The following is a 12,944-nucleotide window of genomic DNA, read 5'->3' as shown; positions in this document are numbered from 1 at the left end:
TGACACAGGCATGAAAGAACCCTGGCAAGAATAAATCTGTCGATGTACAGATGTTCCCTATTAACGTTACTGTTCAGCCTTGGTGGTTACTGTGGGAAGACACCGGATTAAAAATTCCCATTGCCACCCCACCTCTCCTGAACCTTTCTCCCCACACCTCTTTGTCTTCGCTTAATTAGGTAGGATATTATACTCTCTTTTTCTCTTCCTCTGTCTTATTGAGACGTCTGCCCAGGCTCACGCCTTTAAACAGGAATGATATTGATCCCTCCTCCCCCTTCCGTCAATCCCGATTTGTCCCTTTTCCTGCTGAACAAACAATTAAGAAAAGAAAGTACCGAGCGCGCGGTAGAACTTGTCATGCACAGGCTCCCGCGGGGATCCCGGGCGCTGCGTGGCCCCGGACACCGGGCCGGAGCCCGAAGCGGCCCTGGGCGCCCGGGACTGAGGGAGGGTGGCGGGAGGCTGCACAGCGGGAAAGGCTTTTCGGACTGGGAGCTGGCTGCCGGCTCGCCCAGCCTCGGGCCCGCGTAACTTCTCCGCAGGAGAGAGCGGCAGCGGCGGCGGCGGTGGCAGCCTGCGGCGGAGACCGGGCGGGACGGCCGGCCGGACGGAGGGCCGGGCGCAGGAGGACGGAGGACAAGCGGGAGCAAGGGCTGCTGCCCCGACCTGCTTTCGGCTACCGTCGGAGCCTGCTCCCCCTCCCCGCTCGGTAGCCCCCCAACCTCCGCCCCGGAGGAAGCCCCCGGTGCCCGGGCATCCCCTGTGGGGCTGCGCCCAGGGCGGGCAGCGACGGCGTAGCCGGCCCGGGGGCGCTGCAGGGAGCGGGTCCTCGGTGCCGGGCTCTGCCGCGCCGCCCCCCCTTGCCCCCTCCCCGCGGCCGGGGGGCGCTGGCCCAGGCAGTCCCCGGCAGCTCCGCGGAGCCCGGCTCCGCCGCGCTGCCCCCGGGCTATGAATAAAGCCGAGGCGGCCGGGGGGACAGGTACAGGTGCCCGTCTCCTGCGCGCAGGGCTACGCCGACGTCCCAGCCCGCCTCCTCCAGCGGGAGGGAAACAAAGACGGCGAGAGAGACAGGGAGAGTTGCCTGTAAGTTTAGCGCCTTTCAGTCTTGACTCGCGGAGATAAATGATAGTTTGGAGGTGCGCGCAGTTAATCACCGCCGCGGCTGCCGTACAGCGTGTGCAACCCGCAGATCATTAGGTTAAATGGAGGACATTCGTGTCCTTCCAGAATCAATGCAATTATTGTTGGCAACAAGGACAACAATTGGAGTGGCAGCACTAATTTTACTAACCTGCTATTAATTATGGTGTCCCCCACGCCCCAGATGGCTTTTATAACCCGTGGAAGCAAGCGGTGCTGGCTGCTTCTGTTTTAAAACGGGAAAAGTTGGAAGTGGAGTGCCTGGTCGTGTTGGAAAGTGTTAATCAGTAGGAAAGAGTGTGATCAGTGGAACTATTCACTTGAGCGTCACTCTGGTACAGGGGGTTAGTGAAGTGGCTGTGGCGCCTGGGGACCGAAGGCTCCGTGCCGCGCCGCGCAGGTACCGCGCACTGAGACATGCCTGCGTTAGCTCCCCGCAGCTCCCTGCCACGCCAGCCAGCGCAGACCAGAGGAGAGAAACCCTGCCATGGCACAGCCATCGCTACCAGGTTTTAGCCGAAGCCGGGCGTGATCGCAGGTAAAAAATTTCTTCTTTTGGTGGTGATGCTTGTGTGTATGTGTGTGCGTGTGTGTCTCTATGGAAGCGGGGGGTGGAGGGGAGCGGTGGGGCTTACCCCTCCCCGCCCCCCCTTCTCCTTCGGAGCCTGCTTTAGCAGCAAGGCAGCTGAAAACGAACTGCTGGAGGGAAGAGAAACTATCCGTGATGAATCATTTGGCTTTGTGCAATCTTTACCTAGGACAGAGGGTAAATGTATTTTAACAGATGTGTGTTATTTCTTGGGAAGGGGGTGTGGATATGATATTCAGCGAGCACTAAGGTAAGGCACCGAGTCAAACTTTTTGGATTTTAAGGCGAACTTTAAAAGACACAGAACCTGACCTTGCAAGTAGGAAAGTTTTACATTCGCAGAGAAGTAAGTTGAAGATATCGGCTGCCAGAGAGCTCAAAAGTGGTGGCATCTGAATGCCTTCGGGTCTGCAGCACTGGGGGTTCAGGAGCTGAGCAAGGAAATTTTATACAATCTTTGCTTTGCTAGTGAAAGCATAGTTGCAATGCTCTGCACTGAGCAGGTAAATGTGGGCATGTTGTAGGGTCCATCTATAGCCATAGAGAGCTGCCCAGGTCATAGCATTTGCTTCTCTTGCTGAAAAGTTTTGTGTGTGTGCATGCGTGCATGTAAGAGAGAGAGAGAGAGAGAGAGAAAGTGTTGGCTCTAGTTCTTAAGTGTGAAAAGTTAATAAATACAAAGAAGAGAATGAGCATGTGAGGCCTTTTTGCTTTAATCTAGATTGTTTGCCAAGAGGATTGAAGATTTACAAAATGAAAGCATTCAAATGGATAGCTTTGAACAACTGATTTTACATGTAGCTGTAAACTGAGTAAATTAATTAGCAGCGCCTTCTTACGCAACTGTTCTGTTGGTCATCATGGCTCTGCCAATTCCAAGCCATGGCATGGGTTTGTGCAGGTCGGCAGCATCGGCTCGTTCGATTCAAAGTGCAGGAGGTGCAGTTACACCTCAAATTGGCTCAGGAAAAAAAAATATTTACTGTCAATAGCAAGTTTATGGGAGCTAACCTACTTGAAAATGTTGTAAGCTGCCCCGGGTTCCATGTCAGATTCCAAATGGGCAAGATGTAGAGCTTCACAGTGTTTGTCAGGCAGTGTCAATGTTGCTTTAAGTCTGTAACATGAAAACAAAGCAAGCTTGACTGAAAGAGCTTGCTAAAGTCTGTTTAGCCCATAAGCAAATTCCGTTGCTGAAATATTTCCAGGAGTGGCAGTAACCCCTCCAAAAGAGAAGGCGATGAAAACACAGATAGTAAGTGTAGCTGCATTAACTGCCTCTAGATCATGTCCCTGAAGACGTCCATCAAAGCCTGAGTCCTGAAGAGGTTCTGTTTTACCTGCTGTGGCCTGTTCCAGGATCACAGGGTTTCATTCTCATTCCATGTTTTTACAATAAAACTTGTATGAGCATTGGCTCCAGATTCTCAGAGGAAAAGCTCATAACGCTGGGAGAGAGACCTGGTTGGGCTTTGGATGGGAAATACCTGCTCGCCTGAGTGTGCAGGCTGGTTCTGACCAGAAGGGAACTCTCCAGCATGTCCTATTGATCGTGATGGGTTTCCTTGCTCAAACTTTGGAGAAAGCAGTGTGTGTGTTTCTTTCTCGAAAGCTGTTAACTGCTTTGTACAGGAAAGGGGCTTTGACGAGGATCAATTTTTATTACACAGCAAAGACTTGCATTTTCCAAATGCCTAAGGATATCGCCCACAGCATTAAGCGCCTTTGCTTGGATTTGAACAGTGTTACGTTGTTTATGTGCAAGAACCACAAAGGTTATTTTAAATCATTGTGGGGCTTAATGCATGTTTGTGCTCTGGCACCAAAATTCAAGATGAAATATAATTGTGTTGAGTTTGTTATCAACAAAGGGCCATTATTTGTAGACTGTAAGTGAAACAAGACATCAACAGTGGGGGAGGACGTAATGTCAGCTTTCAGCGTTTAAGTGTTTAAGGTTATTAAGGTTTTTTGTTGCTTTTTCTTTTTGTTTGTTTGTTTTGGTGGGGTTTTTTTAATGACTGCTTTCTAGGGAATACAGATTGGAACTGACACAAAGTTGACCAGGGGTAAAGTAATAGAGCAGGCAGGCTGCAAAGAAAAATGACAAATAATTATCATGATTAATACAGGAAAGTTCAGTGTGAAAATGGGCACCAGAGTATTTGCATGGCGCAGTGAAAGACAACTGTGATATATAAATAGACAAGGACTATAAATATTGAATTTCTCCTTGTATTTTAAAGTTTAATAGACTCATCTAAATATCAAAACCTGTAGTGTACTCTGGGCCACTGCGGAGTTGACATCTGCAGTGGGGGGAAAAAAACACACCAAAAAAAAAAAAAAAAAAAAAAAGACCAGGACACCAGGACATTTCCCAAACTGTAGCCTGGAAAACTGGGAGGACTTCGGACTTCTTCAGGCAGTCCTCCAGCTCTCCCAGCTAATTATAGTGCTTTACACCAAGCCGCTCTTGAGATAAGTGCAACTATTTTCTTCCCTAGCACCGGTGAGTTTTATTCCGGAGCTTAAACAAACATCCCCCAGCGCAATGGGCACAGGAGGCAGAGGGAGCAGCACAGAAGACTGCGTGCAGACCATTGTGTAAATACTGGGTGTCTTTTCGTCCCAAACAATGCAATAGTCCGTCAGCACGCCGCACAGAAGGAAGCTGCTGGTAAAGAGTCACTAAAAGTATCATTATACCTTGGCAGCACCGGAGTATAATGCAGGAGGAGGAATAGAGAAGCGCTTCTATAAAAGAAACCCAATGGCAAAGTTATTAATATTCTCAGAAATAAAAAGAAATTAGCATTTCAGGTGAGGAAAGAAAAGGCACTTTCTTCCCATCCAAAAATCAATACAGAATTCCAAACCGATTATTTATGTCATTTGATTCCCTTTCTTTATATGTTTCTCCCGGCTACAGATACTGAGCTGTCAGGATAATTTGCATGTACTGTATCTGATATCTTTTATTTGCAAACACTCTAAAGCGCCATAAAACGCCTCTCGTTGTAGTCTAACTCAATCTGAGAACTAGTATTTTCATCTGTAAATTAAAGCAATTACGCAGCAGATATTATATTATGTGTACTGTGGTCTCCAGATAGTCATCAATCACCCTCAATCGAGCTGTCAGTGTGGGCAGATTCGTTTCTGGGAGGCAGTCTTCCAGCTGGGGAGAAGAAGAGAATATCATCATTAATTAGAGTGTGACCCTGGGGCTATTCACATGTCTGAACCCAGGAATCTCTCTGAGCAAGTCTGCACACCATGGAGCAGCGTTCGACTGCACCAGCAGCCCAGCTTCAGCCTCGGAGCTGACTCCTCCGCTTCCTCCATCCTCCCGGGGGCTGCCTGCTTGCCCTGCCTCGGTGGTACCGGCCGTCGGGGGAGAGGCGCTGGGGCTGCCAGCATCTTCCCCCGACGACCCGGTACCTGCTCCCTCCGAGCGTGAAGCAGAGGGGGGTTGCTGCCTGCTTGTGGGGGGGCGGGTCCCAGACCCCCAGAGGGTAGGGAGGCTGATAGCAGCGGTGGGATGGGTTGGGTAGAAGAGGATGTTGGAAGTTTGAGATGGGATCAAAGTCGTTTAAACCTGAAAAGTCACATCTTTTCCATCATTCCCCGGAAAACGCTTGTAGGGTTTTCTACCTGTAACCACACGCCTGAAATAAAAGCCGAAAAGAAAAGCAGAAGTGCTTATCATGTGCTTTATTGTCAGCGTTAGCGCTAATTTTAACTGTTGATTAAATCTTAAATGAAGACTCAGTCGTGTGTCCCTTCATATGTCTTGTTTGTAATTGAGACTAATTATTACTGTGGGGTGGGAAGAAGCAGCTGCTCATTAATTAATTTCTAATTAAAAGTGCTTACTAGCCTTTCAGTGACTAAGGAGGGTGGGGAAAATAGCTGATACAACATTGATCCTTCAGATTAAAAACATTCATTTCCTTCCCTTGCCCGCAGAAATATATACGTGTTGCAAGCAGGCGTTGCCGCTACCGGAGAGCTTCCCAAACTTTCGCCCCTGTTAGGCAGGCTGAAGGCCGTTCTGGAGAGTCTATTTTCCATGCCAGGGGAAAGGTTCCCGAAAATGAGTGTTAAACTTACAGGCAGGTTAATTTGAGTAGGTTTTGCGTGACGTCAGGGGCTCGGCTCTTTTAAAACAACGTGCTTGTGAGCTGATGCATTTGTATCACTTTTCTTCTTTCCACCTTTTATTTTTCCCCGGGTGCAAAGTATTTATTTTTGCCGTCACCTTTGCCAGCCTTGGAGCCTACATGTAACAGTTATTTCTGTGTCGTAGCTGTAGCGGGGAAGGTGCTAAAATCGCCGTACATAATTAAAAAAAAGTTTAAGTTTTCATGTAAATAAATTAAATGTGGTTTTCTGCTTCGTCCTATAAGCATCTAGGGACCTGTGGTTACCAATCAATTGGTACAACAGAGCACAGCCAGGCTGCAATAGCGTGCAGATCAGACGTCTCGCCTTGTTTCTAGATAACTGGGAGCCTCTGTACCATGTCCTATCCTCAGTTTGGCTACCCTTACTCCTCTGCACCCCAGGTAAGACTTTTTGCCTACCAACATTAATTGATTGAATTTCAGTCCTTATCGATGCCTTCCGTCCGGGATGAGGGCGGCAGCGATCCTCTCCCGCATGCGTTAGCGGCAAAGCCGATGCTCGCTCCGCAGCTTTCCAAGATGCCCAAGTTCTGTGGCGGGCACCAATTTTAAAATGGGAAGAAACACGCGGGATTTAGGGTGTTTGGGGGTGATTAAGACGCGTGGGAGAGGATTACAGGGATGAGAGGGGTGAGAAGGGGGGCTAGAGATCCCCCAACCCCCACCTGCACCCCTCCCCTTTTTTTTCTCTTTCACGATTAAATTCACAGTTTACCAATTAAACACGGACGTACGGAGGTCCGGCCCGTAGAAACAGAATGGGATATTCTAAACCAGCAGGTCAATAACAGATGTGTGCGTGGCTGCTACAAACCTGCAGTCAAAATAAATATGCATGAATGACTTCGAAAAAAACGTTTAAAAACGCAGATGGGAATCATTGTGCTGCAAGAAGAGAAAACGGTGTAAACACCAATCTTGTGAAAACACCCCAGGAAAAGTTAGCTTTTAAATGCAAAGGGCCTGAGGAATGTATTATAGAGGATTAAACACCCACAGGCACGGGGCGTTCGGTTGTTGTTGTTGTTGACTCGTCTTAAAAACTGATAAAATACTTGCACCTCTGCTCTTCTCTAGAGCGTTTCTCTAACGATTGAAGTAAAATACGGAAGGGGAGGGAGAAGGGCGGGCGACACCCCAAAGCTACGACCTGATTTGAAAAAAAAAACCCAAACCAAACCCAAACAAAAACCCACCAAACCCATACAATCTAAAAACAACCGAACCCAAATTTGGTTATACTTTGGGAAGTTCCCCCCCGTGCTCAGCGCCGCTCTCTTTCCCTCCAGTTCCTGATGAGCACCAACTCCCTGACAACCTGCTGCGAGTCCAGCAGCCGGACTCTGGCTGAGACGGGGGCGGCCGCCTCCGCCCAGACCCCCGTGTACTGCCCGGTGTACGAGAGCCGCCTGCTCGCTACCGCCCGACACGAGCTCAACTCCGCCGCCGCCCTGGGGGTCTACGGCGGGCCCTACGCCGGGCCCCAGGGCTATGGAAACTACGTGACCTACGGTACCGAGGCTCCCGCCTTCTACTCCTTGGTAAGCCGCCCCGGGGGATGCTCGCTCCCTCCCTCCCTCCCGCCCGCCGGCCCCGCGCTCCCCCCGTGCCCCCGGGGGCGGAGGCCTCTCGACGGGACCCCCTTCCCGGGCGGGGGCAGCCCCGGGCGCTTCTCCTCCGCCCCTCAGTGCAGCACGGCGCTCCCCGCGTCCAGCCCCGCGGTCAGCAGCTGTTCCAGCCCGGCGCTTGCTCCTCACGGTAACGCAATTAAAAGTGGCGCCTGACGAGCTGGTGGCCGAGTGCGGAGGGCCCGGCCTGCCGGGCAGTTTAGGGCGACCCAGACCCAGCCCAGTCTTGCAAAAAAAATGATGCTCTCTTCCCATACAGTATTTTTTTTTTTTCCCCTGCACCGTAACAGCGCCAGTTAATGTCCCTATTGATGTCGCTGGCCGCCGCGGCCGAGGGGCCCTCGGAAGGTCCGTCGCGCCGCTCCGGGCCGCGGGGCGGGGGAGCCGGGCGGCGGTGCCGGCGAGGGCCGGGCTCTCCCGGCGGCGGGGGCTGAGGGCGGCGGGCGGTGTCTCTTGCAGAACAGTTTGGATGCGAAGGACGGGAGCGGCTCTGCGCATGCGGGCATTGCCCCGGCGGCTGCCTACTACCCCTACGATCACACCCTCAGCCAGTACCAGTACGACAGGTAAGCGCCATCCCCAGCCCGGCCCCGCTCGCTGCCCTCCACCCCCGCCACCTCCTCCCCGCCATCGCCTCCCCGCCCCGCCCCGCCAACCCCGCCAACCTGCCTCCTCGCCGCTCAGCATCTCCCGGCCCCAGCCATGTCGCCTCCCCTTCCCCACACCGACACGGGGTCCTCCGCCCCCCGGGCGGGCGGTAGCGCGGGGGCGATCCCTCTTAACAGGGGTGGTAATTATCTTTTCCTGCGCGGAGTCAGGCTTGGGCATCCCGTGTATATTTATTAGTTTCAAACCAGCGCAAACCCCCTTACACACCGTTCCCAGCTCAGAGGCCCATTAGGCGCCGGTGACCTTTCCTGGAGGATGTGCATTAAATATTCAGTCGCAGCCCAGTGTCATCTGCGTTAGGTTCCTACAATTTCAGGAACAAAAGGGTAGAGGAGATTACTAATAAAAGGAGTAAGAGGAAATATATTTCTATTAACACTTACACCCTGGGGTCACCCAGACGAATTCTGTTTGGGGACGACTAATGAAACGAGAGGGAAGTGGTATATTTGTGACTTTGCAATCTGCTAGGATTTCCCTGCTGCCCGAAATGTTGACATTGACTTTACCGTAAATAAAAACAGGCGGTTCCTTCCCTCTTTCTGCCACCACCGCCAAGGCAGAGCGGGAATTTGCATTGCCCGCTGCTGCTGCTAGCTGAACCTTTCCTTCTTGCTTTCCTTCTTTGGCCTGAATTCTCAAGGCTGGTCTCCCTCATAAAGCTGAGCTGTCCTCATCCATCTCCCTCCTCTCCGGTCCAGCCGCCCTCCGGGGGATGCCGCAGGCAAGCGGCTGGGGACGGGGCTCTGGGACCCCGCGTCGGGCAGGTCCGCGGGGGGGCGAGAGCGCGGTGTCACATCCCGGGGGCTCCCCTGTGCCTGCAGGTACGGGACGATGGACGGCGGGACGCGGAGAAAAAACGCCACCCGAGAGACGACCAGCACGCTGAAGGCCTGGCTGCAGGAACATCGCAAGAACCCCTACCCCACCAAGGGCGAGAAGATCATGCTGGCCATCATCACCAAGATGACCCTCACCCAGGTCTCCACCTGGTTCGCCAACGCCCGCCGGCGGCTCAAGAAGGAGAACAAGATGACCTGGCCCCCGCGGAACAAGTGCTCTGACGAGAAGCGGCCCTATGAGGAAGAGGAGGAGGAGGAGGAGGAGGAGGGTTCGCAGGAAGAGGCGATGAAGAGCGGGAAAGCCGAGGGTACCCTGCTAAAACCAGGCACTTAGCGGTTCGGCCGCGGGGGCTCGGCCGGCAGCTCGCCCCCGGGGCGGGCCTCGCTGGTGGGGGCGGCCGCGGGCCTCGCTGGTGGGGGCGGCCGCGGGGCAGCGCGGCGCCGACAGTGACCGTGTGTCTTGTTTTTGCTGTCCCTTCCCCCGCCCCCGCCCCGCAGAACCCACGGGCAAGGAAGAGAAGGAGCTGGAGCTCAGCGACCTGGAGGACTTGGACGCCGCCGAGTCGGAGAGCTCGGAGTGCGAGCTGAGGCGGCCCTTCCCGCACACGCTCCCGCATCCGCACCCGCTCCCGCTCCCGGGCGGCAGCCACCCGCCGCGGGCCGCCGAGCCCCCCGCCAAGATGCCGCCGCCGGCCGCCGCCGGGGAGGAGGAGGAGGAGGAGGCGGCGGCGGCGGCGGCAGAGCGGGCGCGGAGCTGCCTGAAGACGGCGGCGGAGGAGTGCGGCCCCGACCCGCTGGGCGCTCGGCAGCGCGGCTGCGAGTCCAAGATGTGCTTCCAGCAGGGGCAGCAGCTGCTGGAGGCGAAGCCCAGGATTTGGTCCCTGGCGCACACTGCCACCTCCCTCAACCAGGCCGAGTACCCCTCCTGCATGCTGAAACGGCCGGGGGGCTCGGTCGCCGCCGCCGCTCCCGCCCCGGTCAGCGTCATCGACAGGCACCAGGATTCGCCGGTCACCAACCTCAGGAACTGGGTGGACGGGGTGTTTCACGACCCCCTGTTCAGGCACAGTACTTTAAACCAAGCCCTGAGCAACACAACAGTTTCCTGGGCTACCACCAAAGGAGCCATTCTGGAAACGGGCGCCTTGGGACGCGCGGTGGGGAACGGCGCCAACGTGCTCAAGGGGCAGCTCTCAAACCTGGCCCACCATGACTCAAACAAAGAGTTTCTGGCGTTTCCCAAATCAGGAAGCAAAATGTTTTGTTCCTAACAGGCCCGCCGAGGGGCAAAAGACTTTCTAACGCTTAAAGAGTCAGCTACACTGAAAAGAGACTTGCAAGAGTTTAAATTTAAATATAAAACTTTTTCTTCCTTTTTTTTTTTTTTAAACAAACAACATAAACCAGGATTTAAAGTTCAGTTTGCTCAGTTCAACGGAAAGACTTTGCTCATTGCTGTTCTGAACATTTTCTCCTGGCTGCGACTTTAAGGGATCAATGTCGTGAAAGTTATTTAATTCCATGTCCAAAAAGCACGTACTATAGTGTAGACCTACTTAAAAAGTTTACATCCGAAAGTTTACAAACGGGAAATTTTAATTCAGATTTAATTTAAGGCATGCCGACATTAGTTATAAAGACTTTTCGAGAGTTTTTCCTCCTGATTTCCTTGTTAGCATATAATTCACAAACAGCACTTCTACTAAGTTTACACCTACTGCACAAATTTATCTTGACAAAAAAAAAAAATGTTAAAAGGTATGCTCACTCCAATAAATTGTCTGTTTCAGAGGTAACACAAGTGGTGGCGTTTTGCATTGGGCAACAAACAACTTCTGTGTTTCAAATTCCCCCTCGGAGCCGGTCCAGGTAATTCCAAGGACTGTCAACAGGCTGTCGGGAGAGGGGAAGAGAGGCTCAGCGCAGCGCTGCCGCGGGACTGAGGACGCACCCACGGGAGGCACGCTGCGCACAGGAGGGATGCTGGGCTGCGCTCCGCGCCGGCCGGGCCTTCGCAGGGCAGAGCCGGGCTTCGGCCACCGCCCGGGCCGGCAGCGGGGCGCCGGCTGCCCGCCGAGGCCCGGCGGGGCCGGGAGCATCCCCCCTTCCCCCTCCCCTCCTTCCCGAGCTGCGGGCGGGCGGGCGTCGGCCCCCAAGGGCCGGACTCTGCCGCGGCGTCGCCTCCGCCGTGCGCGGAGCAATTGATTCACACGGAAAATTTCATCTTTTAAAGAACCGTTTTAGCTTTCCAGCTCCTCTGCCAGTGCGGAGAATCGCTGATCCGCCATGAATATTTCAGCACTTCAGTACAGATGCTTTACCGTTTTGACATTAAATAGAGTGCAGCCAACAAAAAGAGAGAGGGAGGAAGAGCGCTCTCGACGTGTGATTCAGGAGCACTCGGAGCCAATTTACCACTTAGATAACAGGCGCTTAAAAGATTTCATTTCCTTCCCCGGAACGGGAACAAACTTTACTGATCCCCGGACCGGGAGACAGGGAGAACTGCTGGAAAAGAAACTGCGAGGCAATAACAGATCCCGGCTTACCCGGACCGGCCTAAAACCCCTGAGCTTCGGCGCCCGGCGCTGCGGGGGAAGACCGAGAGCACCCGAAGGACCAAGCTGACGTCGGGACAAGGAGAAGAGCCTTCCTTGCTTCCCAGCATTCTCGCCCATCCCACCCCAGCGGCTCCCCGCCAGTCCACCTCCCTCCACAATAAATAAATAAATAAGAATACAATAAAGGGGGAAAATATTTAAAGGCAACTGTAAACGCAACCGAGACAACACTCAGCCAAAATGTAACATACTCCAACCTGCGAAGTTTCTAGTGAGACCTGTTAGTGCAAGGACTGAATAAAGGAATCCAGGTGCGGAGATCAGATCAAGCCCTTCCCCTCTCTGCGAGCAGCCGTAATTGGATTGTATCCAGTCATATTCCCTGTCATTGTATTGACTTTCGCTCTCTTGGATGATATTATCGAGATCACTGAACCCCTCTGCTGATCTGGCTGTCAAAAGGCTCAGACAGGAGCCCCCGGCCTGGAAAACGTGCATCAGCCGAGATAATTTGAAGTGAAATTTTCATTTTGACAGTAAACCCCTCAATTTCTAAAGGCTCTGCACCCGGAGAGCTCGGTGGCAGGGGGAGGCTTTACAGAAAGCCCACGTCTTAAACTGAAAAGGGCAAAAGAACTTGAATTAGTTGTAATAGATAAAAGGGCAAAAATAAAGAGTCAAGGGTACTTGACAGTAATAGCGAAAGTGGAGTCTCGGGGGAGCCGCGATCTGAGCTAAAGGCTGGGCCGGCACGAATTTTAATGCAGCCGGGGCGGCCGGCGAGCTTTGCCTCTGAAACCCTTTAGACAAAGCAAATTATTTTCAGCCAAACTAAAGAGATGGGGATGAAGGAGGCGAGGGAGAGGGAAGGGGAGAAAGGCGAGTGTTCGGGCAGCCCTTGAACCGTTGGTAGAGTCAAGCGGGATGGGGCATAAACCCCTCTGACTGCTGCGAGGGTGATGTTAAAGCAGGGAGGTTTGTGTGTGCCAGCCTTGCTGGATGTGCAGGGACTGGAGGGGACACGGGGGCTCCCGATGGGCTTCGGTTTCCATGCGACAGAGGCTCTGTGGAGTGGAAGAGGACTCCATTCTTTCTCCTAACACAGCGACAGCCGTGTGTGTGTGTGGACTCTGTGTGTCTGCGTGCAAGGAGCGGTCTCGTCCACCGTGCAGCCAAAAATCTCTCTCAGCCTGAAAAGCTCCCTGACTTTGCGGAGCGCCGGCCCCCGCCGGCCGCCCTGGGCTGGCTCTCGGCGGGTGACCCTGCACACCGATATAAGTAATTTCACAAGTCATTGCTGGCCGGCTTTGGCTAGGTCCAGG

At 53.4% G+C, this 12,944-nt stretch overlaps 1 protein-coding gene across 6 annotated transcripts; it reads left to right on the top strand.

Moving 5' to 3' along the window:
* The first annotated feature begins 324 nt into the window (after positions 1–324).
* IRX4 (iroquois homeobox 4) lies at positions 325–10,857 on the top strand. Of its 6 annotated transcripts, none has more exons than XM_042048855.1 (7): positions 326–1,086; positions 1,574–1,681; positions 6,145–6,303; positions 7,212–7,463; positions 8,010–8,116; positions 9,044–9,369; positions 9,560–10,857. In XM_042048855.1, exons 3-7 carry the CDS (start codon positions 6,259–6,261, stop codon positions 10,330–10,332), a joined length of 1,503 nt encoding a protein of 500 aa, XP_041904789.1. In that variant the 5' UTR covers positions 326–1,086; positions 1,574–1,681; positions 6,145–6,258; the 3' UTR covers positions 10,333–10,857. The 6 variants fall into 6 exon arrangements, with proteins under 6 accessions (XP_041904791.1, XP_041904789.1, XP_041904788.1 ...); XM_042048854.1 differs by having other exon boundaries at positions 1,485–1,681; XM_042048857.1 differs by having other exon boundaries at positions 325–1,681; positions 6,238–6,303.
* The last annotated feature ends 2,087 nt before the right edge of the window (positions 10,858–12,944 follow it).

The sequence above is a fragment of the Corvus kubaryi genome, unplaced genomic scaffold (genome assembly GCF_017639235.1).
Source record: "Corvus kubaryi isolate FWS band 111438036 unplaced genomic scaffold, C.kubaryi_AGA036_p1.0 68, whole genome shotgun sequence".
Lineage (NCBI taxonomy): Eukaryota > Metazoa > Chordata > Aves > Passeriformes > Corvidae > Corvus > Corvus kubaryi.
This window is presented reverse-complemented; position numbering and strand designations above follow the sequence as displayed.